At 44.4% G+C, this 25,327-nt stretch overlaps 1 protein-coding gene across 3 annotated transcripts in view; it reads left to right on the forward strand.

The window, feature by feature from the left end:
* Positions 1–10,071: 10,071 nt before the first annotated feature.
* The window catches only part of PIK3R6 (phosphoinositide-3-kinase regulatory subunit 6), a 33,784-nt gene continuing 18,528 nt past the window's right edge, over positions 10,072–25,327 (forward strand). For all 3 annotated transcript variants that reach the window (XM_066614820.1, XM_066614822.1, XM_066614823.1), the window contains exons 1-8: positions 10,072–10,171; positions 10,618–10,744; positions 11,664–11,747; positions 13,609–13,700; positions 15,120–15,188; positions 17,239–17,371; positions 20,663–20,732; positions 22,927–23,110. In XM_066614820.1, coding sequence (XP_066470917.1) covers positions 10,732–10,744; positions 11,664–11,747; positions 13,609–13,700; positions 15,120–15,188; positions 17,239–17,371; positions 20,663–20,732; positions 22,927–23,110 — 645 coding nt within the window. In that variant the 5' untranslated portion in view covers positions 10,072–10,171; positions 10,618–10,731. The remainder of the gene's footprint in view (positions 10,172–10,617; positions 10,745–11,663; positions 11,748–13,608; positions 13,701–15,119; positions 15,189–17,238; positions 17,372–20,662; positions 20,733–22,926; positions 23,111–25,327) is intronic.

A 25,327-nucleotide genomic window follows, 5' to 3' on the forward strand; every position in this document is an offset into this window, starting at 1 on the left:
TTGGAAACCACTGGATTAGATAAAACTCTTGAAGGATCTGTTTATTAAAGGTTATTGGTCAGGATGGATAAATGAAACCTCTACCTTCAGCCTGACCTGAAGGGGCCACTGCCCAAAGGACCACTGGCAGACCAGAGGACCAGTGTGGCTCTAAGACATCTGTACTGGTTACCATTTTGTCCCCACAAAATGTGGCAACAAGGTGCTGTTTTTGGCCTGTGAAGTCCTAGGTCATCTGGGCCCTAATTAACGCAAGGAGCATAGTTTCCCATATGTTGCTCCCCTCCCAAACATTTAGATCTGCCAATGAAGCCTTGTTCTGGATTCTATCCATCTTGGGTGCTAGTACAAAATAGTCCAGCATTGTTATACTCATATTGGAGAGGAAAAGAGAGTAGTATAAGACAGGCTTGCAGTATGGCCTTGTGTTGTGTCCTGGGATTTTAGATTACTTAAAAAAAAAAAAAAAGGAAGAAGCAATTCAGATGGCAGTGGCTGATCATAGCAGCAATGCTGGGCTGAAAGGAGTGATTAGCTGCTTTCTCACTCATAGGGTGGCTGGTCTTATGACCGTAATAAAGTCCTTCTCCTTCTCCTCCTCCTTCTTCATAGGTTAACAAAAACAGCTTGAAGAGAAAGCCCTGCTCATTGCAGGTGATTAGATGTCCTCTTTTTCCAGGACATTTCCTCTTTTTTAGCCTCATTTCTTGGAAAAGAACTTAAAATGTCTCCCTTTTCCCTGTGAGCAGGCAGTGCAGAGCCTTCTTTTAATTAATAAATTATATGTAATATAGTTTGAAATTTAATACTAAGTAATAATGTGTTTAACTTCATGAAATCAGTATACAAGTGTTTTTAGCTTTTATTTTGTCATGTCCTACATTTAGGGGTGCCTTGTCTTCTTTCATGGTTATGACATCTGGTCACCCTGGACATGTTTAACCAAGCGAAGTGTCTGTGTACTTATGTGTTGATTATGTGAATTGTTAAATATTATTATTGTTTGGGGTTATATTATTACATGGGATTTTGTTTTGTGCAAGTTCAGTTCCAAATTTAGTTTAAATCATGATTAATATTTTTTTCTTGTTGGGAAGCCCAGTCCATCACTCCTGCTGCCCAGGGCTGTGGCTGCTCCTTGGGAGAAGAGGACTTTCGTCTCCTTCCCCTGGGTAAGCCAAGTAGCCGCACAATGGGTTGGCATAGAATTTTGAACCTCTGTGTCGGGTGGAGCTTGCTCACCTCCCTCCCGCCCCGCTCCCTTTCCCCCAGCACACCTCCCCCCACCCTGGAACGCCTCCTCCTCTCCTCCCCCCACACCACCATCTACTTCTCCACTACCCAGTAGTCTGCACAACCGCTGAGTGGTGGAGCTCCGGTGCTCCCCCAGCGCTGGCCAGTGAGCTGGCACACACTGTATAGGATTGGGCCCTTAAAGTCATTTCAGTTAAGGTAGTGCTCATGGTCCTTCCTAGACACAAATACTGAATCTGCCCCTGAGTCCAGGTAAGGTCTAGGGAGAATAAGATTGCTTGCTTGCTTGCTTGCTTCCTAATATATCTACTTAGTGACAGCCAGATCAGTTTGCAGTTGCTCTTCTTGAATTGCTATCTATGATACCAGCTGACCCAGGTTAACTAAACCCAACCAACACACTGTGCAGGCGGAGACTGGAGTTTTGGACACCTGCCCTGTTTCCTAGTGTCATATTTCTGAATTCTCCCTCATGCAAAAAACATCTTGTATGTAGGAAATCAGGAAGAGACCTGCATCATGGAACCTTTCCTCCAATGGGCTTAGGGCCCAATCCTGGTCAATTTTCCAGTGCCAGTGAAGCTATCCCAGTGGGTTGTGTGCTACATCCTGTGATGGGGAGCCAGTCACAGAGGCTTCCTCAAGGTATGGGGACATTTGTTCCCTTGCCTTGAGACTGCATTGGTGCTGAAAAGTTGGATAGATTTGGGCCCTTATTTACTAATTTCAGTGAAGATTTTTTTCCCCATGTGGAAGCATTCTAAAATATTCTATAACCCCATACTTGCAGTCTGAAGTGGCGCATTTTATCATCTTACATTATACATTGTGTAGATAGATTTAGCTCCTGATCTTCAATGCATGAAAGACTTGTCTGGTGATCTAGCTGTCCCCCAAGCTGCATGTGCCTATTGGTTTAGGTGCAATTTCAGAGTAACAAAATACGTACATTAACAGCCTTCCACCTAATCATTACCTTGTGCTTTGTAAACATGTGTAAGCTTGAGCTGCGGCACATTAGTCCTTTAAAGAAACGCATTGGTCCACGACATACCTGATTTAGCCGGATACTATGTAGCATTCGTTTTCTGTGAATAAAATCAGCTAGGAGTAGAATTTTAATGTCAGTGATACACCACAGAAACTATCTGCAGTTGGGGTAAAAAAAAACTTACACTAATTTTTGATTTTTTTTTTTTGTGTGGTCAAGATGTCCCTGAAAAATATTAATTGTTAATTGATATGTCAAATCCATGTTTTTAAAGGTCAGGAGACTACCAGCCAGTCTTGCAAAGAGATAGAGCCCAGTCCTATCCAACTGTCCTGCACTGATGCAGCCTTGCCAACAAGATGTATGCTGCATCCTGTGGTGGTGGTGGGGCAGTCAAGGTAAGCGAATGTTTGTTCCCTTACCTCAGGGCTGCATTGCGACTGCCTTGGTGCTGGATATTTGGATAGGACTGGGCCCAAAATCACTAAATGGCTAATGAAAGAAGGAGGCAGAGTTCTTTGCAGAGCAAGAGCAAGCTAGAGCAGAAGAGCAAATCCCTTCTCATACAGGCTTGCTTTGTGAATTTCTAAGGGTCAGTTTCTTTTTGCTAGATTAGAAAATAATATATTCAGGGGGAGATTCAATCTTTGTTTCAGAATTAACATGCTGTCTTTGCATAAAACGCAACCTTGTTTATAGAGTGGCAGTGCATTGTAAAAAATGTTGTACAGGGATTTGTATTTTGTATTTGTAAGCAACATCAGATTGCTGATTGGGGCTTAATGCATAACATGCAGCTTTCCGCTTCCCTCTTTTTACTGGGGAAACTCTGGCCACAAAGTCACTGCCACCATCCAAAGCTGTGGAGCCCAGAGAGAAATGGCTGCCTTGAAAAACCCTCTCTTTCAGGTGAACAGAAATTTCCCTTAAAACCCCAACAATAATCAATCACAAAAATGGGATGGTCGAAGTGGCAGTCCTCAAGAATGAACTTGGACCAGGCTGGAAAACTGGGAGTTTAGGAACAACAAGATTTTGGAACTAGAGGGGAGATAATTGTATGTGAAAAGGGCATCTTTTGGCAAAAAACAAAAGGGGGCGTGGATGAGCAGATTACAAAGCAAGCTGAAAATAAAATAAATCCTGGTGCAGATAAACTAGGCACATAAACTAGGTACATCTCGGTTTACTCAAACTGTTCCAGGTTTCTCAGCCCCAAAGTTGCTGGAGGGATGAGCAGCACAATCCTTGCTGAGCATCCAATATTCTGATGCTGGGCTAGGGCAATTGCACAAGTAGGTTTTTCACTCCTGGTGGGCACAACCCTGCTTTATCTGAGGGCATTGCTCAAGCCTCTGGGTGCTAGATAAGAGGTGAAAAAATAGCCAAAAGGGGGAGGAGAAATCAGGGTTTTCCCCACAGTCTGATTTGTGGGTGTGGGTGGATGCCTAATTTGTGCAAGAACCAGGTGAAATCTTGTTCTAAACTTATGTTCCATACAGAGGTCTTCTCAGGGTCAAGCCCTTAACAGCTAATCAGTTTTTTTTTTCTGGGGATAAACCAATATTTTCTCTGAATTTCTAAAAAATTACCTAACCTATTGGGGTAAATAAAAACATGTGAGATACAAACCTTGTTTGTTTTTTAAGTGAAGTTTCAGCACTTTCTATGCTAAAAGCCTCTTATTAAAATATGCTTATTATCTGCCATCATTAATAAAAGTCCCTCAACAGAACATTCCTGAATCATCAGTACCTGCAATGACTGATGTTATTTAGGGCCAGCTTATATCCAATTTTTTTGTGTAGCCAGGGCAGGGTTCTCTGGTCATTGCACTTGCTTCATCCAGAAAAGTTGTGATATAGCCAGGATACTTGTGTACTATTGATTTATATTTACTTCATGACATTTATCCTGCCCTTTCTCTCAGGAGTGGTGGTGGTCAGGAGCACCTTTTTTCAGAGTGGGCTGGCAGCCCTTTCCCAGAGAAAGCAGACCTGGCCACAGGCATCTGTGCCATAACACCCAGCTTGGATCACTGTGTACCGTGTTCTACGTGCTGCTGCTGCTGCTTTTGAACACAGCTTGGAAACTGCTGTTACTGCAGAATACTGTAACTAGACTCCTTCTCTGTATGAAGTGTGTCACTCCAACACCATTTCAGCAACATTGATTGCCAGTTTTCTTTCGGACTGAATTTCAGGACACTGACAGGACACCTGGCCCTCAGGTCCATAGAGGCTCTACTCTTTGTTTCCCCTGCCTTTCAACAGGAATGTAGATGTGGTTCTTTTCAGTCATGGCACTGCGACTTGGGAGTTTTTCAATGGATGTCCACCTGGCTTGCTCTCTACCCACTTTTCAGTGGGTGGTGAAACCTGGCTCTCTAGGTGAGCCTTTGTGGTGAGGGCTGCTGCTGGATATTGTTGGGGGTTATGTGCTGTTTTGTTAATAGAATTAGTCTTATGCTATGCTTATTGTGGGGGGTTTTCCCGTGTGTGTGTGTGTGTGTGTGTGTGTGTGTGTGTGTACACATTGCAAAGTGCCTGGGGGGTTCATGTGGACTGAAAAAGTAAGGTACTGAAAGTAAATAATTACAGGCGCAATCCTAACCCCTTATGACAGTGCTTTCCAGCACTGGCATAGTGGTACCAATGGGACATGTGCTGCATCCTGCAGTTGGGTGTCACTCACGGAGGCCTCCTCAAAGTAAGGGAATGTTTGTTCCCTTACCTCACAGCTGCATTGCCCCTATCTCAGTGCTGGAAAGCATAAGGGGTTAGGATTGCACCCTAAAGCACATGCATTTTGCCCAACCGGTTTTTATCATCATAACAACCTTATGAGGTAGGCTATGCTGACAGATGACTGACCTCAGGTCACCCAGTTTGCTTTAAGGCTGAGGAGAGCCAAATCTCCCCAGTCTTAGTCCCTCAAAGTCATACACAACAATGGTTCTCAATTGTGCATTTGCCCTGAGGAGATCTTAGCAAGTGGCACAAAGCTCATTGGTGTCTCTGTTTTCCCTTGTATTTTAAGGTCCAGCCTGTTCCTAAGTACTGTTTTGTATTGGATGCACTACACACTTAAAATCTACATTAAGAACAATTCTGTAAATTTGTCAGGAGTCTTATCATCATCCCCAGGATTGGGGTGAGGAGAGGAGGAAGCATAATGAGGAGAGGAGATGCATTACGCTTCTATATGTACATGTGTTACATTGCAAATGAAAGGATAGGTTGTGAATCTTGACAATGTTTTATTGATGAGATTAGAGTTAATCCTAGGGACTTCCCAGCCTACAGTTCACACTGCTAGCTGCTGTTCTGTACTAGCCCTCTGGTTGTAATGATAAAGATCAGGGAAAGGAGTTGGGATTCTGGTTAGTCTCATGTGGTCCAGAAACCGAAGGCAGGAGGGAGCTGAGAGTACAATTCTTCAATAAAACAGCATCAAGAAGCAAGACCTATCCTTTCATTTGGAGTGTGACATACATACATGTATGGGCAGTGCATCTCATCTGCATAATGCTATGCTTATAGAGAACTTCTGAAGCTTGCGGACCATGGACAATGAATCAAGACTGTTGTAACCTGTTGAATTCTCTTGCCTGCCCACTTCTCATGTGCACTGTTCTCATCTCCTTCTTCCAATCTGAACCCTGCTTCCCTGTTGATGTTTCTTCTTGTTTTGCATATTTTTTTAAAATTTAGATGTTAATAAGTTATGCATTAAAGAACCAAACTTGAGCCATTGTAAATGACTGTTGGAATATGGGTACAATTTCACCTGCAGGAATTTCACCTGCAGGTACAATTTTGCCTGCAGGGCAGGGCAGAGGTGAGAATGTATTTTCCAAATGCCTGACAGCCCTTACCTGCCCTCTATGGTGCTTGTGGGAGGTGTGCCCCTGTACAACTTCCTTCTTCCAACATGTTCCTCCTTTCTTTTTTCCCAACCACCAAAGGAGGAGCATCTTAGGCTACTGAGCTCTATGCTCAAATGGCAGGCAGCCATCGCTGAAGAGCACCAACATCCTTACTTCCACAAAGAGGAAAATCATCCGAAAGAACAATAAACCTGATCCGCTGACACAGGGCTGTCCATTCCTGTGCCAGCAATTTTGCTGTTGCAGGATTAGGTAGCCCCATAGTGATTACTGAGGCTTATCCTGAGGCGAGAGGACAAAAGTCACCTCATGGAGACCTCCAGCAGTCTCGCTGCCTGCACTGGATTCAGCAGCGGCCGTTTCGACACTGCTACATAGAGGCATAGGCTTTTCAGTTAGGATTGGACTATTAAAATGCATGTGCTTAGAGCTGAGGCCAGAGTCAATTGCCTGCTGGGATAAGTGGGGCTTTCCCCAGCACAAATAGACAGAGATTTGATTCCTTGGTGTGGTCACAGACTAGTTTTCAAACATTTCATTGAAAAGGACTTAACTTCCTGGTTTGGAAACTATTGCACTTACTACAGGACAGTTACTCCAACGTTTGCTCCAACATTCCCATCTCTCGGAGAGTGATGCTGACACCTTCACTTCTCTGCTTTATTTCACTTCATTTGAAATGAAACATTTATTTAATTTGTTATGTTCTTAACCATGGACAGTTCCCAACTAGCAATATGCACATATCAAACCAAGAGGGAACTTTATAATTAGAATTTTAAAATGTCCCTAGATTTAGTTAAGTCACATCCATGATGTGTGTGCAGGGAAGTATCAAGTTTATAATTATTTTTTATTATTTTAAGGGGTCAATCAGTATTTAAGTAGTAATGATGAGGAACAATGGAATGAGATGTTGCTTCAGTCAGTTTTCAATGCAAAAACTGACAATAATGGAGGAGGTTTATTTTCAAAAACTTGCTAGTGGAAAATGGACATTGCTAAAAATTCTACTGTAATTTTAAAACATAGCTTCTGCCCCTAGTGACATTTTTCTATGGGGAGGAAGTCATCCCACATTCTACCAATGGTAGAAAATTGACCATCTTTTGCAGACTTGTGCTGTATTCAGTGGTACTGGAACCACAGTTCAAATTTTGTTGAAAATTTGTTTTTAACAAATCTCCAGTTTTGCAGATCAACCACCACAATTATTGTACAAAGTCTTTTTTCATATTTAGTGGGGCTTTTTAGTTTAGAAAACAAGATGACCAAGGGGTGGAATGACAGAGTGTAAAATTGCACAGGCTGTATAGGGTAGACAGAACTCTCTCTCTCTCTCTCTCTCTCTCTCTCTCTCTCTCGTAACACTAGAACTCAAAGTCTCCTAATGAAATTAATTGGCAGTCAATGGAGGTCAGACTACAGAAAGTAGTAATTGTGAATGGAATTCACTGATACAACATGTAGTGATGATTACCAGTTTGGAAGCCATTAAAAAGAGATTGGGAAAAATTCATGGAGGAGAATTTGAACAATGGATTTATTAGTCATGATGACTGTGTGGACCATCTGTGATCAGAGGCAGTATACTGCTAAATATACCCCTGCTAATTGGGTAAGAGGCACTTTTTCAAGTGAAACAAGTAGGAATGAGCGTAGGGGAAAAAGGATATTCCAAGCCAGGAGTGTCAAACTCATTTCATACAATGAGCCGAATAGCATTCATGGTACCTGCTGAGGGCTGGAAATGACAGCATTAAGCAGATGATGGCCAGAAATAAGCACTTTGTTCTCACTTGGAAACTCATTAGCAGCAAATGATAGAAAAGCTAATTGGGTAAGAGGCACTTTTTCAAGTGGGTGCTCCTTTTTTTAGCAGGGGGAGAGTAACTGGCCCACCTCACCCCAGCACTGTCTGTTCTAGTGGCTGTCTGCTGGTATTCCTTGGCATCTTTTTAGATTGTGAGCCCTTTTGGGACAGGGAGCCATTTAGTTATTTGATTTTTCTCTGTAAACCGCTTTGTGAACTTTTAGTTGAAAAGCGGTATATAAATACTGTTAATAATAATAATAATAATAATAATAATAATAATAATTAATAAATGCTAGTTGCTGGGGGAGGCACCAGCAGGACTGTGCAATTTGCCTGTATGTGCTGTTTGCAGCTTCCTAGAGGCATCTGGTTTGGCCACTGTGGGAAACAGGTGCTGGTTTTTGCCCTGATCCATGTGAACACTCTGTTTTGTCTTAGCCTGCTTGTTCTGGAAGCTCTAGAATTGTACAGGGAACAGGCCAATTGTAATACAATTCTTCCCTTCCCCTTTTTTGGCATATTTTCTGTGAACTTTGGATTGGCCAAGGATAGTGTCCAAGAAGGTTTCTCTCATGGCATAGTCCCCAGTAAAATAAGATGGAAAAGCTGTTACAGGTTGTAGTCTTTTTTTAAATAAATCATGCCAAAGTTTAGTCACATGAAATGAGCTTTGTGGGCTGGAGGCTATTTGTAACCTCGGTGGTCACCATAAGGAAGGTGTGAAGAGGAAGCCAGGCTGCCTGTAATTACTTCTGCCTGAGTGGGGCTTAAAAATAGTACAGCGGAAACGGTGAGATGGCAAAGGTCTCATAGGGCTGTTTCTACGAAAGACCGTGTGACTTCACCTTAGTGACTGAGTATTGCCGACCATCTGACAGGAAATGAAACTTTAAGGCCCCCAAGGTGTAGATGCTGTTGATAGTTTCAAAACATCTTCCCGGTATTTGTAACATTGGGTCCAAATGATGTTTAAATATGATTGCCTAATTTGGCAAATACGTTGATATTTCAAATGTACTCACTCAAAGAGCATGCATAATTGATGGAAAATGGAATTGAAATCCTCTTGTTGGTTGGAATTGAAAACCATCGTTCTGTAATCCTCATGTAAAAACAAGTTGGAGCTTGCTGTTCTTACTTTTTATATAATTTCAAAAAAACCTGTAGGTGCAACTTTGGGGGGTTAATTGTCACAGGAAATATCAAATAAGCTCATTAGGATATCACCTTGCATCTGAATGAGAAATGGTCAGGTTTGGGAGTGGTTTTGTGGTGCAACCATCTCTCTTTTGTTCTATGTTTACATTAAAATATGAAGAGAGGTGCATTTCAGTGAAGTTATGGAGAATTCCTTTCTTCTGTCCATAACTTGGATCTATCTCATTCTCTCTCTTGCTTGTTTGGCATCCAGTGGTGCAAACAGAGACTTCTGGTGTGGGGTAGGTGTTGATTCACTTCTAGTTTTCCTGATGAAGAGAAACTGAAGCCATGCCTCTTCTTCCACTCATCAGGTCCATTCTGAAGTGAGTTCTGGAACACAACAGTAAGAATCCCTGAAGGGCAGCCCTACTCCTACGCTCTGAGAAGGTGAGTGTCGTATAGTGCTGTGCACTTATCTAGCCATAAGAGACATCTTATCATGCCATTAAAAATCACAGCAGTGATACCAGGATGCCATCAGGTTTCTGGACAGACACAGGGAACCGGAAGCACTGGGGTTATGGAAAGTGGGTGAGCCGATTGGCACCCAATTGGCTCATCCACTTTACCCAGGTAGTTTACTCAGGCAAAATGCCTGTACCTGTTGCAGAAGTGCTTCTGTGTGAAAATGTATGTGCGAGAGAAGCATTTTCCTCCAGTCTCCAGAGATCACTTTAAAGTTAAGTATGTTATCAGGTTGAACGCAAATGTCAAAATAACCAACCTAGTTCTACTGGCTGTTTCCAGCAAGGGAAGTGCATGTGATCGGAGATGGGGACTTCTGGGTCAGGAAGAGCCAGTGCATTCCTTTCTGATCTTCTCAAATGTTTGCAGGTATTGGCTGGTACTGGTGAGGCTGGTAAAGCAAGTTTGTCTTGGGCGTGTCTTCCCGTGACACAGATTGGCAGCTTCAAAAGGTATCTGTCAGCATCCCAGCTGAGAGCCAAGGTGCGGTTACAGAGGGTTGTTTTGCTGCTGTCCATGAGTCTTTGTTTTCTTCACACACAGCCCAGCACTCTAGGTAAGTGGGGCCTTCCTAATTTCTAGCAGAATCACTGTGTTTTGTCCAGCCCCTTGTCCTGGCAGGTCCCAGAAAGCTTTACTTGTGTTGGTTCAAGGGAAATCCCCTACAATTACTGTAGTGGCCTGGCCAGCATCTTTAACACCTGGCCTCTCCAGGAAGGAGCTGGGCCAGCCCTTCCATTATCCTGACTACTAGTAGTCCATGGCAGTGATGAGAATCTGGAGACTCTCTGCTCTTAGGAAATGCAACAGCTTTAATCTAGCCCTTCATTTTAAAGAACATCTCCAAATTGACTAGCTGCACCCTAATCTTTTTTGCATAATTGCGCACGGAATGTGGAACTATGCAGTGAATCCCAATCTCCTTTCCATATTTTCTTGTGCTTCAGTGGCAGCAGTCTAGCATGGATTTCAAACGTACCCAATTACAATCTTGTTTTGCAGAAGCAATAGAGGATATAAGGCCATGGTGAGTGAAATTGAGCACTCTGTTCACCTAGTTCTCCAAGAAGTGCTACAGATAAGCTCACAACCACCTGCTGTGGCCTCTCTACAACCATGGAGAACCCAGGTCAGTGATTGGTTTTTAAGGCATAAGACATCTCAGTGGGAGGGGGGAAGACTCGCATTCTCCACCATCACCACACAGTTGAGAGACAGGCATGAATAATAAAATTCAGATGGAGGGGGATCCATGTAAGTCCAATATAACAAACACAAGAAAGAGATGTAGCGTCGTAAAGACTAACAGATATCCTGTAGTTTTTGTGAACTGGATCCCAATTAATGCAAGAAGATTTTGATAAATCGGTTAGTTTTTAAGAAGCTACAAGTTTCCCTTGGATTAGATAATAAAAGCTTTTCACGTCAGTGCTGGTGATGCCTCTTGCTGCACATAGGCAGAAAAAGTGAGATTGCTTGCTCTTTTAAGCAAATATGGAAATGGTTAGAGTATGTGGAGTGAAGTAGCATTGCCAAGGACCCATATCCCACCTGTTGTAAGAATGCAACTCCAGTACTAATGCTTTTCTCTTCATCAATTGTGTTTACATTTTCAGAGAAGGGAATGATGCAAGTTATATCTATGTGCAATAAGGGTATGACTGGTGGTACCCATAAGCACTGGTTGTTTATATGGGCTTGTTGAGGAATTAATACTGGAGGTGGTGTAATATTACAGGTAACTTTGTATGTGTTGTGCTGCTCCATTATCACCAAGTTATGGCTGTATGGCTGATCACTGTACATTGTGATGAAGGGGGGGAAAAAACTCTCCCATGCAGCACAACAGTTATTCACTGGTAATAATTACTACTTGATCAAATATATATACTCCAAACAGGAACATACAACTTGATGGACAATATATCATTCAAAGTGGTTTTTGGGAATTGTGTTTACGAGGTCCCAATGCTGGTGTTACTCAGGTCCCCAAAATGAAACGCTGAATTCATTCAGGTCTTCACGTTGTGTTCCTCCCCTTCTTTAAGAGGTAGAGTCAGACTTTCTCCGGAGTGTGCATGCCCTTCTTCGAGAACTTGATGGCCACCACCCAGCCTTCCAGAGTGAGCGAGGTAAGGCTATTAGATACTCTGCTCCAACCAATCACAGAGTTCCTTAGAGTTTAAGCTGTGTAACCCAGAACTCTGTCTATGGCAAGCCAAAGCAGAGGAAAATCTTGGCCCCTTTGCCTGGCCACCTGTGTTGGAATTTCCAAGGCATTTTTTGTTGTTTTTGTTTTGGTTTGCATTTGTTTTGTGGAGATATCAGCTTACATGGATGTACAGGGGGTTCCCTTTCTAGGTCATGCTTAGGGAACAGAAAGCTTGGACTTATAGCAGAATTGTGCGGTGCCAGAGTGGCAGATGAGGCAGAAACACCCCATCGTAGTCCATGGAAAAGCATTGCAGCAGCCCCATCCGTTTACACCTGAGAAGGCTGCCCTTACACCTGAGAAAGCAGGTGTCAGAAGAGCCTCCTCGGGAAAAGCAGCTGCAGTGCTTTTCCACAGACAACAATGGGGCAGTTCTGCCTTACTTGCCACCCCTGCACCACACGTCCCTTTCTTAGAGAGATTTATAAGGGGGAATTTTACTCTGTAAGAAAAAATGTAAATGGGGGTTAAATGGGAACATGTGTATCTCCGTGCCTTTCACTGGACAAAGAGGGGAATTTTGTCCCATAAGACACAATGGAATAAGGTAGGTATTGGGACTGTAGAGAGCAGCATGTGTAGTCCTGAAAGCTTACAAACCAGTATTGCTTCCTGCAGGAGCAACCTGTCCATGATGCCCATTGATAACTTCATGTCAGGCAGTGAGTTGGAAGGCAGCACCCTGTGTCCGTCCTCTGCCTCCCCCATGCCTCCATGGAGTCCAGACTGGCTCCATCCTCTTGTCATGCTGTGCCATGTGTGAGTGGAATGGAGAGGGCTCACCTCTCTCCCTTGGTGAGAGTGCTCCTCTAATGGATGGCGCAGGAAATGCCAGAAGCCCATTAGAAGAAGAAGCGGTACTGGACACCAAGAGGAGGGGGCATTGGCAGCAGCAGTAGTGCTGAACTCTCAAAAGTGGGTGAGAAGGGCTTAACTCTCCCTCAGCATCCAGTACCATTTCTGCTGCCACTACCACCACCACCTCCTCCTCCTCCTCATAGTGGAGGGAATGCTGGAAGTTCAGCATTTTCTCTACAGCCATTACAGGAAGCAGAGACAGTAGTGCTCAACACTGAGGGGAGAGGGTTAAGCCTCCTCACTTCACTTACCTCTCTGTGTTTGCCTGAGATATAGGAAAACTGGAAGGTTGATAATGCTGGACTAGATATAAAGCTGGTCTGGCTTATTGTATGGTGGCCAAACTGTGAGTTGAGATCACTAGTGCAGAATATGTCACCATTTATCCTTATGGTCAGCATCCAACATCAGTGTCCATTTCGTTGCAGTTTGTTATCATGGCACCTGTTATCTGTTAACAGGCCTGTTATTTGTCTGTTATCAGGGCTTCTTTCTATGCCATCACCTATCAATGGTGTTGGAACAGCTGCCCGTGTTAACTTGTTGCATAAAGCGGAGGTGACTAGAGTGATTGTCTTGTTTTACCATAGTTTACCACTTCCTCTTTGTGACACACTGAAAGCTGATTCCATTCCTGGATGGGAGATGTGCCCTCTAGTACAGAAGACCTGAAGAAACCACTAGTGTTATAGAAGCTAATTTAGTTAACTGTATGTGATTAAATCAAATTATTTTGACTGGGTGAGTCCACAGGGACAGCTGCAAGATAGACTGAAATATTCTGAATGAAAGAACTTCTGCCATTCCTATGTACTGCCTTCTCTTCCCCTCTTCCATCATAATTTTCAGCGTTACAGTCTTTCTCACTCTCTCTTTATTATTCTTGCCATAATGAAACATTGACAATGACTTTACCTTCATAGGGATGCTGCGATGGACCTTGCACAAGAAAATTGATCGAAATCCTAGCAATGGGGTTCTCCTGATCAAAATTCTGGTGAAAGAGCTTGAAAGGGTAAGAATGATTCGCAGAATGAATCCAGGGTTTATTGCTGATTTCTTGTTATGCTACTTTCACAGGGGCAGCAGACTCACTTTGTGCCTGCTGGGGTCTTTGCCAGCTCTTTTAGACAGAATAGTTTGATGGAAAGTCACCAGCTTCGTTTTGCTCCACAAGCCATGCGTATGACTGTTCTTTTAACAATGGCATCCATCAGCCTCCGAGTTGGGCTCCAGCACACTGCTCTGACCATATGTTCTGTTCTGCCACTGTTCTGACATCTTCTTCTATATGTTCAGTGTGGTTAGAATAGCATCGAGTGCTGAACATTGTGGATGTCAGAGAAACAATTAGATGAATAGCCACATAAGGGACATGATCAATGATTGCAGCCATCACTAAGTGATCGGTGCCACAGCCATTCAGCCAAATTATTGTCACAGCCTGCATCAACAGATTTTCCTCATACCTGCTTTGTCTTGATGCTGCCCATTCCTCTCTTCACTGAAGTCAAGATGAGACTTCAGGATTACTGGAGCTCTCCCTGTCCAGTTTTGAGAAAAGCACCCCTTCGTTCTTTTCAGGCTGCGTAAAATCCTTCACCCCAGTGATGCTCTCCAGAAAGCATAAGAAGACACATTCAGGAATGTCATACTGTGTGCAAGAGGGATCCTCTCCAGTGTCTTAATACATAGAATTGAGACCATGTCCAGTGAGGTTGCCAATTGGGGTCTATTTGTCTAGTTTACCCCACAGCCAGCATCTGATTTCATTCATGGTCTCTGCAACTCTTAGTGGGAACTAGCTGCCTTTACCACTGTAATTCCTTCATTATTATCCTAATTGATCTTCTACTTGTGATGCCGCTCTTCAACAGTTACTCGTCTTTGGGAGCAACTGACCTCTCGTTTCACTAGGGACAGAGTGCTGGAGGCCCATAGGTCATCCTACTAATGATCTGCTACAGATGTTGTAAGATGTTTAGAATTTCAAAGTCTTGCAAAACATGTTTGGACATATTTTGGGGACAAAGGAAAATGCTTCTATTCTTTGTCAATATAAAATGTACCATGTCTTCTGCCCTGGACTTGGAAGGAATCTGTGTGTTTTGATTAAGCACTGAGGCCTGGAGTAATTGGCTTCTGGCTGTTTATATTTCCAAAATATAGGGGTATTACCATAAGTTGCTTCTTAAAGAGGTAACCTAGTACTGAATACACAGCCAAGCAAAGGGCTGGCACCAAAATAATACCTCTTGTCTAGCGTTGCCATCATTCGTGGTGGTGCTCTGCTTTTAAGAACTTCACTAATCTGCATTGCTGGAAATCTTGGACCATCAGCTCTCCTCCCTCCTGTGCTATGGTGTCAGCAAAGAATTCTAATTCAGTCTTCCATTACTAGTAAATCTTGATGGCAATTCTTTGCTTTCTTCAGGCAGAAAGATGCAACTATCGGCAATATATCATCCCTTTGCTTCATACACTGATGTACACACTGGTAAAGGTGAGAACCACTTTTAACATCCAAGGAATTCAATGCAGGAGTCTCTTGGGATTGATGTGATTGGTAACATGTTATTTCCATTAATTTCGAACCAATTTTTCTATACAAAAATTCTCATGATTCGCATTGTTTTCTAGATCACAATGGATGTCGCCAGGGCTTAATTTTTGAGAGAGTGCTTAACCCCTTATGAATGCCAGGAACATGTGAAGATAAACTAAAGAATGCCTCTGTGTGTGTGGTGTGCACCTGGAAGGAAGCAGTGCTTTTAAGTCAGGTGCAGAACTATCATGCGCTGGAACAGGCAGGCCAGGAGGTCTACACTGTATCCAGCCAAGATTGGGGTCAGAAGTGGCTCAGTTGGAGGCAAGGGGAAACTCTTCCCCTTACCCCCAGGTAAGCCACCATGGTCTAAATGGTGGCGCAAGTCGGAGGAGAATGGAGCAAGCTGCTTTGCGCTGCTCAGGGGGCTGGGATCTGGCATAACAGCCGGGTTCCAGCCCTGCCTCCCTCCCACCTCCTCCACACCCTCCCCAGACCCCTGCGTCAGCTGGACTCTGCTGATGCAACCCTCCCTCCCCAAGTTGCCATGGAGGGGGCTGGAGTGTGTCACTGCACTGGCCCAACCGACTCCCGAGGAGACGCAAACGTGCTTTGCAGCACATTTGCAACCCTCCTGGGCTTGCGCTAGCCTAGGGCACAGTTAGGATTGCGCCCGTACTCTTAAACCCATCCCTGGAGCCCTCTCCCTCCTAGTAATTAAGCATTGGGTGTTGTCACACTGCACTTTCATTCATAAACACAGATAAAACAGTGAAATGAATTTCTGAATGGTCCTGCTTCCTTCTGCTGTTCCATTCAGAGCAGATAAAGGACAAAATCAATGAATGATGTTAAAAATCAATAGTACAAGAATAAAACCTGTCAGTGCTTGTGTTGTAATATATTCTAGATGATTAATGTTCTATTTATAACAAAAGCTTCTACAGCATTTGCTGTCTACATTCTTACAACAGCCTATCCATAATTCATTTCCTAATCACTTGTAAAGCATGTATAGTAGCAGTACTACCCACTTAAGGAAAATTAGATTTGTGGAAAAGTGTGTGAAATAAAGTTCTATAACAGCAGGCATCATAAACAATGTTTTAATTAGGGAAAAACCTAAAGACATCCTGAGTTTGCTGAATATCTAAGGGAAGCTTTACAATTAATATGCAACCTCTTCATATTCAGGAATTTTATTTAAAAGACATGGCAGAATTGGAAAGGGAAACAGTCTCCTCTGGACCCAGTAGTAAGCTGATTAGAAAGGACCCAGAATTCCAGCTTTTTCTGAATCTTTGTACATGTTCAGAGGGCCTCCCTTCACATAGTTAAGTGCCAGGTCTCTGGGAACTCTAGGGAAAAATGCTGCACTGAGTCCCCCATAGCATCTCCCCCCTCCTGTTTCCTGATGCTACAACTGCTCCAGTACTGAAAGGTCAGAAGTGAGCACTGCCAGGCGGACCATCTGACGGACCAAAGTGGGTATCAACCTCCAAAATAGTTTTTGTAAGCCCTAGATTCACTTAAGCCCTGAATGTCTTTCCCTGATGCTGAAGCCATAAGGAAGCCAATGGCTATGAAGCCATTGACCCTGAAGCTATAAAGAAGTCAATGGCTTGGCTCAAAACTTGTGGATATTGGGCCATTCTCTGGTATGTTGAGGGTGGAGAATGTCCTTGAGATTAAAAAAAAATTGCCCCTGTAATAGTTACTTGGTTGATTGCCCCTGTAAAATTGCCCCTGTAAAAAGTTACTTGGAGATGGGCAGAAATGGCTTACATTTATTCAGCCGAACGTTGCATATACACAACAGGGATCAAATGTGTATGCTGTGGGCTGGGCAGAAATGGGTTAAAGAGAAGTTACTGCATTAATATTAGGGCAAGTTTAGCTGTTGGCCTTCAACATGGTGCATGTTTCCTTTCAGTTGAGAAGTGCTTTCCTCAGGTTGGTAGCCCCATATGAAATTAAATCTGAGTTCACTCTCCATTTGCTGCTCCAGGTACCCTGCATTCCTGATGATCTGTATGAGAGGGTGTATGATTTCTGCAAGAAGTTATTTACTCTGCCCAAACCTTACTGTACCATCGGGCTGGGTTATGCTCGACAGCTGAAGTTGGAACGGACAATACCAGGTGTGGAGCACTGTGTGTTCCTTTGGGTTTATTTTATTTATTTCTTTTATTTATTCCTCTGTTGCCCAAAATGTGAGTTGTTTGAGAGCTGTATTTTTGAAATTTTAAGAACTCAGACTCACAAACCATTTTTTTCCATTGTTGTGAGGCTGATAGAAAACATTCCTAATGGGCAAAATGGGGGCACGTTTTGCTCCAATAAATCCTAATATTAGGCATTCCCAGAAGGCGGAACTGTCTGCAGACAGTTCTGATTACATCTAATGATTGCATGCTACTGGCAGCATGGTGAGCTGAAAAGCTGGTGGATTTTCTGTGTTCACTGCCAAAAGCAATCAAGCAAACTGCAGGGCTAGTGCTGGACATTCTCTGTTAGCCACAACCAATTCCAGTTTAGTGTCTCCCTCCTGCAACAGACCCACCCCTTCTACAACAGGAACATCGCACTTACTCATTTCTGTGATCTTGATGATTTGCCCCTCCTGTTGGTCATCAGAGTGCCACGAGAATAGAAGTCATCAGACTGGATCTGGTTTTTGGATGAGGAGATCCACTAAATGTCTGCAGGCAATGGGAAATTCCCTGATCTTGCTGTTTGCTGTAACTGGCCATGTCAACAATATGGAGGGACTGGGCATCTTGAAGTAGATCTTGAGACTCAACACAGGAGACAGTTGATTGTTTTTTGTGTGTGTTTCTGTGTGCCATTTTCAGGGTGTGTACATGGTACATGCAGTAAAGTAGATCCCATATGATAAGAACCATCTGAATGTGCTTTTGGTCAAGGGAAACTCAGAGCCACTTTGTATGTGCCAAATTTCCCACTTGACTGTTTCTCCTGTGTAAGAAATTTCATGTACACCATCTCTTATGAGAAATGCACACAGGTCCTTCACCTACCAAGCCCCAATTGGAGTTCAGTTCCCATAGGATGGACATAAAGTGACACAGACACATGAACATGCTGTGTACATGCGTGAAGTCTTTCATAAGTGAAATAACACTTTGAAGGACAAAATTCAGGACTGACCCTACTGTTTGGCAGAGTGAGGTGGTACCATTCAAGGTCAGCAAATGGCCAATTTATTTAATGATGTATTATATCTTTACCAATGGGGGGCACCACTTGAATTCCCTGCCTTGGACTCTAAGGCACTTTGTGCTGTCACTGACCAGGTTAGGGTGTGGTTCCATGTCTTTCAGCTGTGATTTGCTGCTATCTTATATTGGTAGGGGGAAAGAAATAAAAAGAAATTGAATGTTTTCATTCTTGTTCACAAATGCCTCCACACTGATCAGTACTCCATAAAAAATGTGATAACTTTGTTTGAGCATAAAGTACCAGCAAAGTACCTGGAACCAGCAATCATGATTGCTCTGAAGGCCACTCTATACTGCTTTGCTTGAGTATAAAGTACTAGCAAAGTACCAGCAATCGTGATCACTCTGAAGGCCATTCTATGCTACTTTTCATAGGCTGTCAGTAGAATGCATAATAGCAGTCTGACTGGCTTCTCAGTACAAAGTCTTGCATTCAGTATACAATAAGCAACTTGTTAATGAATAACATTACATCTGACCCACTTGTTGCCCAACAATGGATAATTACAGTTCACTAATCAAGTAGCAAGATGTAACATCTCATGTTTTTATCTGAGTATGTTTCAGGAAGACGTCATAAAAAGCAGTCAGAAAAATTCTAAATTCCTTTTTTGTAACCAGCTGCCCTATGAGGTGGAGGAGAAATGAGTGGACTTTTTATTTTTTATTTTTAAAAAGATTTTATTCCTGTTGGGAACAAAACTACTAATATGTACGTAGAATCAGATACTGTAAACCACCTTGGGCACCTCTCAAAAGGAGGTAGGAAAGGTAGGATATAAATATTTTAAACATAAAAATTATTATGAATTTATTACATTGGTAACACTTCCATGTAAGGGATTAAATGTAAATCACACACAGACGTCACATGTGATCTACTTTGCTGCTTGCAGGGACTATGTGCATATGCTGAAAACTGCCCACAGTGAGAAATAAAAGCACTTGCAGGTGTCTCTTGAGACTATAGCTACCTACAGTTTGCCCCACCGCCCCATGTGTTATTTATGGACAAAATTCATAGTCTGAAGAGGTCCAGAGACCTAATATAGCTATGTGGAAGCTGCCAAAAAGCATTCTGCATAGTTCCATGAGGAGCATAACGTATAAGAGCATGTGGATCTTCCAAATACATGGAGAGTTCTCATGTCAGTACAGCCAGGGAAGTATGGTCCTGAGATGTAGAAATGTCATCTGATTCAGGGTCAAACTACATGTTCCTTTACTCATATGTTGGGTAAGTTGCCCATTTTCAGTGTTAGATAGTAGCCAGATTAGGGCTGATCCCTCACAGATTAGGACTATGACAGTGGGTGGGATTAAAGCCCCCCCCCCGCAACCCAATCTGCAGGAAGAGAGCCAATCCAGGTGGTGTTTACCTTTTCTGTGGATGTGCTAACAAACTGTCCCTGCATATGACGAAAAGTGACATGCTTGACTTGGACTTGCTGTATGTGAAAGTAATTCCTGACAACTTCTCTGTGGCTGCTGCGGAAACATAAACCAGTTATTGGAATCTCCTCCTTCCACCTTTTTTTAGGGCTTTGTTTGGAAGGCTACTTTTTCCCTTTGCCTGCCATAAAGCAATTTTATTCTTAGTTTTGGAGTTGATGACCTTTCACACCAATTTTATGATAGCAATTGTACAACTAGTGATAACAGACTCTGAGCCCAATCCTGAGGTTCGCGGCATGGCCTAGCTGGTGCTAGGCTAGCATGCAGCAGTCGCTCAGGCTCTGCAGCTCTGTGGTCTCCTGGACCGTCAGGCTTTGGAACGGGAGCCGGGGGCATGGCCAGGGGTGTGGGGGAGGCGTTCTGGGGAGGAGGGAGGCATGGCTGAGGGTGTGGGGGAGGCATGTCAGGGGGAGGGAGAGAGGCAGATCCGTGGAGCCGAGCTCCGCAGGATCCAAGGCACTTGTGCAGGGCTGCAAACCCTACATGAGCGCCTTTACTTTAGCGCCGACCTTATGGTCGGCGCTAAAGAGAGTAGCCCAATTGCGGGGCTGCTTCCCTTGCTCAGGTGAAGGGGACAAATGTCCCCTTCTCCCGAGGAGCCTCCCATGGTAGCGCAGGATCTGGCGGGTGCCCTCCGTGGAGCCGCCGAGCCTGGGCACTGCGGGCAGCTCAGGATTGGGCTGTCCGGCCAGAGACCGTTAAATTTTTGATAGCTAAATATGCTTATTTTATCAGGAATATTATACCAAAGAATGGTCTCTGCAGAGCAAAGTCTCAAGAATGACTCATTCCCTTATCAGGAGAAGTAAGTACTGGGATTTCTATGTTTCTTTTTCAATGTCTCTTTAATTCTGCATGAAAATGTGCCAATTTGTTCAGCCTTGAAATTAGAATTTCATATCATTGGGAAGTGAGAAATGGTACAAAGCAAAACAGTGATCCAAGAACACAGTGAGAGGTGTCAGCATATTTATAGATAGTTAGTTTCAGCACATCCCTGAAGCAAATGAGGTTTTACTAAGGATTCACCTAATTTCAGACTTAAACTATCATGCCTTAAGGGATGCCATCTCCCTCTGCCAGGGCCTCTGAGAAGAATTTTACCAAGGGGTACAAAGTTTCTTTTGGGCCCCTTTGCAAAGGGTGAAGGGTGAAACAGAGCGGGGGAGGGTGCAGGCAAGCAGAGTAGGGGCAGGGAGGGGCAAAGCAGGGCGAGGGAAGGGTAGAGACAGCTGGAAAAGTCTTTGGAGCCCAGGTTTACCCACCTGTGTGGCATCAGTAGTGTCCCCAGTATCCCCAGTCATGGTAGCGTCCCCAGCATCCTGTACGGGCAACAAGTCTGAGTAGATAGGAAAATGTCAGATCCCAGGAAGTTTCTGGGCCCCCTCCTTTGGCTCTTGGGCCCCCCTTTTGACCGTGGGCCTGGGTACAAATTACCCCCTTTATCCCCCTCTCCTAGGCCCTGCCCTCTGGCTAGATTCTGGAGGGCTGTGCAAGAATTTGTGTGTAGTAGGTTCATTTAACTGCATCTAGCAGTACTATCTCTGAATGGTTGGAATAATAAACTCCAAAGGTTGAAGGCAGCTTCATGCATTATGATTGCTATAGGGAACACTTGTTTCATAGCTGGTCACAGAAAACACATAATATATGATGTCATAAGAGTCAGGTATAGTATAGTGGTTTGGGATGGTATAGTATAGATGGTTTGGGAGTTCGACTTGGACCTAGAAGATCCAAGTTCAAATCCCCGCTCAATCATGAAGCTTCTGGGGTGAGCTTGGGCCAGTCACTACCTCTCAGCCTCACAGGGTTGTTGTGAAGGCAAAAGAGTAGAGCTTCTTGGTGAAAGGGTGGTATAAAAATGTGGAAAATAAATAAAAATTCATAATACCTTAAACATGTCTTTGAAACTCAATGTATGTGCACCTGGAAACCCTGTTCCAGGTATGTGTCTCTTAGCCACTTGTTATGTGTTATCTGCAGAGAAGTGCAGCAGCAATCATAAAATGAATAACTGCCCTTATTTTGATTGCTGCAAGGTAACCAGAGTCTTGTTGTAAGGTGGTGCAGGAAAATTAATATGCCTACAGAAGTGCCTTTTACTTGCAGGACTGAGCACCGCCCAGTTTTTAACTGAATCTTTGGATGTGAGTTAAACATAAAAAGAGATTATTAGATCAGTAGTTCCCAAACTACAGGTTGGGACCCACTGGTGGGTCATGACCCAATTTTTAGTTGGGCTGGGCTGGGCAGATCCTCCAGTAAACACATGTCAGGGCTTGAGGCAATTAGTTATCTGATCTTGCCATTACATGATTCAAAACTCAGATAGCTGCTTCTTACCCTACAAACAGCTCAGTTTATGGAGTTTGCAAGGAACTGAGCTCCTGCAGTTTGCAAGTATGTGTAAGTATAGGGAGATAAATGTGTCTCAGTTGATGCTCCCTAATAAAAATAGAAAATCTGGGTTCTTGGGAATTTTTTATTTTTCTGGGAAGAAATGTGGGGAATGAAGGAGAGCATTCATTAAAGTTCATTTAGTCTGCTTCATTATGAGAAATGGATTGAGATTTTTTGGTAAATAAACAGAAATATTATTACATATAAGTAAGTAAATAAAATTTTTCTTTCTCAATCCTTTTTTTATTTAAGCTTCATAAATGTAGCTGGGTTCTGACGAGTGTGTCATTTTGGTAAGTGAGTCCCGATGCTAAAAAGTTTGGGAACCACTGTATTAGTTATTACAACATCTGACCTAAGACAAGGCACCATGCAGGCCTCTTCAAGGGTAATAAGCTCCAATTTGAACTTTCAGGGATCTTGGCAATTTGTGGCCTGGGGTATGACCTTAAGTGGCTGCCAATGCCATTCTGTCATTTTCAGCATGAGTTCAGCCCATTCAATTCCTGCTGACTGCTGGGTAATCCTTCACATACATGTTGTTCTCTGCTAATAATTTCTACATACATGCTCAATTTTAACCCTTTTTTCACCAGGGTTTTCATGTTTGTGGATCCAGATTTGCTCTCTGAGGCTGTATGCAGGGCACTTGTTGCTGAAATCAAGGCTGCTCAGATATCGCAGTGTGCCAGGTCTTGCATGCTCTATGTAATAGAACGTGCCCTTACAGCAGTGCTGAAGGACCACTGTAATGTTAGGAACCTGCTTGATATCCTTAAGGTATGGGAAGTAATGAGGAGCTGTTGTGAGATCTCAGCATTTGTCTGGTCCATTGACCCCACTGTGAGAAACTGGGGCCCCAATTCTATCCCCCACCACCAGCACCTCACAGCAGAGGTGCTGCATCTCATCAGCATAGGGCACACTCCTGGCAGGCTTTAAACTGGGAGGGAAGCCTGACCTAGAGGGAGCTCCTTCCTCCACTTGGGAAGGAGGGAGCCCAGCCTGCTCTTAGTGGGGGGGAGTGTCCAATGTCACAGCCTGCATTCCTCTTGCCTGGGGGGAATGGGGGTGGCATCTGCATGTTGGAGTGTAAGTGTGTGAGCATGCCCCCATCTACTTTGGGGGTGAATTGTAATCTTGCTCTGTGTGGCTGCAATCCTATCCACACTTTCCTGGGAGTAAGCACCATTGACTCGAATGGGAGTTACTTCTGAGTAGACCTACATAGGCTTGGGGTCTGTGTCAGCTTAACCAAGGATCTTCACCTTTCTCTTTTTCCACCCCTTCAAAAAAGAAAAAAAGCCGCTTTTGATCAGTCAAGCTTTGCCTCCAAAAATTGATTAAAAAATAAAAATAACCATTCCTTTTCAGCCATTCCCCTTTTTCCTCCTGCCTCCTTTTGGGGGGGGGGGGGATACTTCCCATGTTGGCTGCTATTATAAGACAAAAGGCAAAATCCTAGCTAGCTCTACTCAGAAGTAAGTCTATTGTGTTCAATGGGACTTACTCCCAGGAAAGTGAGTTTAGGATTGCAGCCAAACAGTCTCTGGGTCTCAGTTTCGCATTAGTTTGCAATTAGCATAAGAACAGCCCCACTGGATCAGGCCATAGGCCCATCTAGTCCAGCTTCCTGTATCTCACAGCGGTCCACCAAATGCCCCAAGGAGCACACCAGATAACAAGAGACCACATCCTGGTGCCCTCCCTTGCATCTGGCCTTCTGACATAGCCCATTTCTAAAATCAGGATGTTGCGCATACACATCGTGGCTTGTAACCCGTAATGGATTTTTCCTCCAGAAACTTGTCCAATCGCCTTTTAAAGGCGTCCAGGCCAGATGCCGTCACCACATCCTGTGGCAAGGAGTTCCACAGACCAACCACACGCTGAGTAAAGAAATATTTTCTCTTGTCTGTTCTAACTCTCCCAACACTCAATTTTAGTGGATGTCCCCTGGTTCTGGTATTATGTGAGAGTGTAAAGAGCATCTCCCTATCCACTCTGTCCATCCCCTGCATAATTTTGTATGTCTCAATCATGTCCCCCCTCAGGCGTCTCTTTTCTAGGCTGAAGAGGCCCAAACGCCGTAGCCTTTCCCACTGGCGTATCTAGGGAGGGCAAGCAGGGCAAATACCCTGGGCGCTGACCCTCCAGGGGCGTCTCGGAGCCTCACCCTGTCCCCGCCCCCACCAGGAGGAGCGCCCAGGTGCACTGCGGAGAGGCAGCTTGCTGCCTTTCCATCAGCGCCTGGGTGCTGACTAAGCCGTCCCTCCCGACCCCTCCTCCTTTAAGAGGATAGGAGACAGGCGCCCTAGGGAGGCACTTACACTCTAGGGCGCCCATCTCATCTCCTCCTATAAAGGAGGAGAGGAGAGGGGGTGGTCCAGTCGCCAGTCGGCTCCTGGGCGCACCTGCTCCGCCTCTGAGGGTGTCCTTCAGGGCAGAGCGGAAGCAGTGCGCGCCCCCTCCGACTTTGGAGGGGACGTGCGCTGCTTCCCGGCCGGGTCGCCCTGCTCTGCTACTGAGGGCGTCCCTCAGGGGCAGAGCAGAAGTGGCGCGTGCCCCCTCCTGACATCGGAGGGGATGTGTACTGCTTACTGGCCCCCACGGAGCCTTCTGCACAGCTTACAAGCTGCGAGGAGGTCTCCACTGCAGCGGTCTGGAGCCGCTGGGAGCAGCCCCAGCCCGCTGCCTTGGAGACCCCCACGGTGCGGAAGGCTCCGTGGTGGCCTTGGCTGCCTCCTCTGTTCCCCCTTGTTTTCAAAGGGGGAACGGAGGAGGCAGCTGCGCGGAAGTAATTGCTGTGACGATGACATCACTGCAATTACTTCCGGGTCATGTGCGTGGGGGGGCGGAACAGGGTGTGGGGGCGGAATTCTGGGGGTTGCCCTGGAAGCGGGGACCCCCAGGAACGCCACTGGCCTGTCTTCATAAGGAAGGTGCCCCAGCCTAGTAATCATCTTAGTTGCTCTCTTTTGCACCTTTTCTGTTTCC

This window comes from Tiliqua scincoides, chromosome 2, assembly GCF_035046505.1.
Source record: "Tiliqua scincoides isolate rTilSci1 chromosome 2, rTilSci1.hap2, whole genome shotgun sequence".
NCBI lineage: Eukaryota > Metazoa > Chordata > Lepidosauria > Squamata > Scincidae > Tiliqua > Tiliqua scincoides.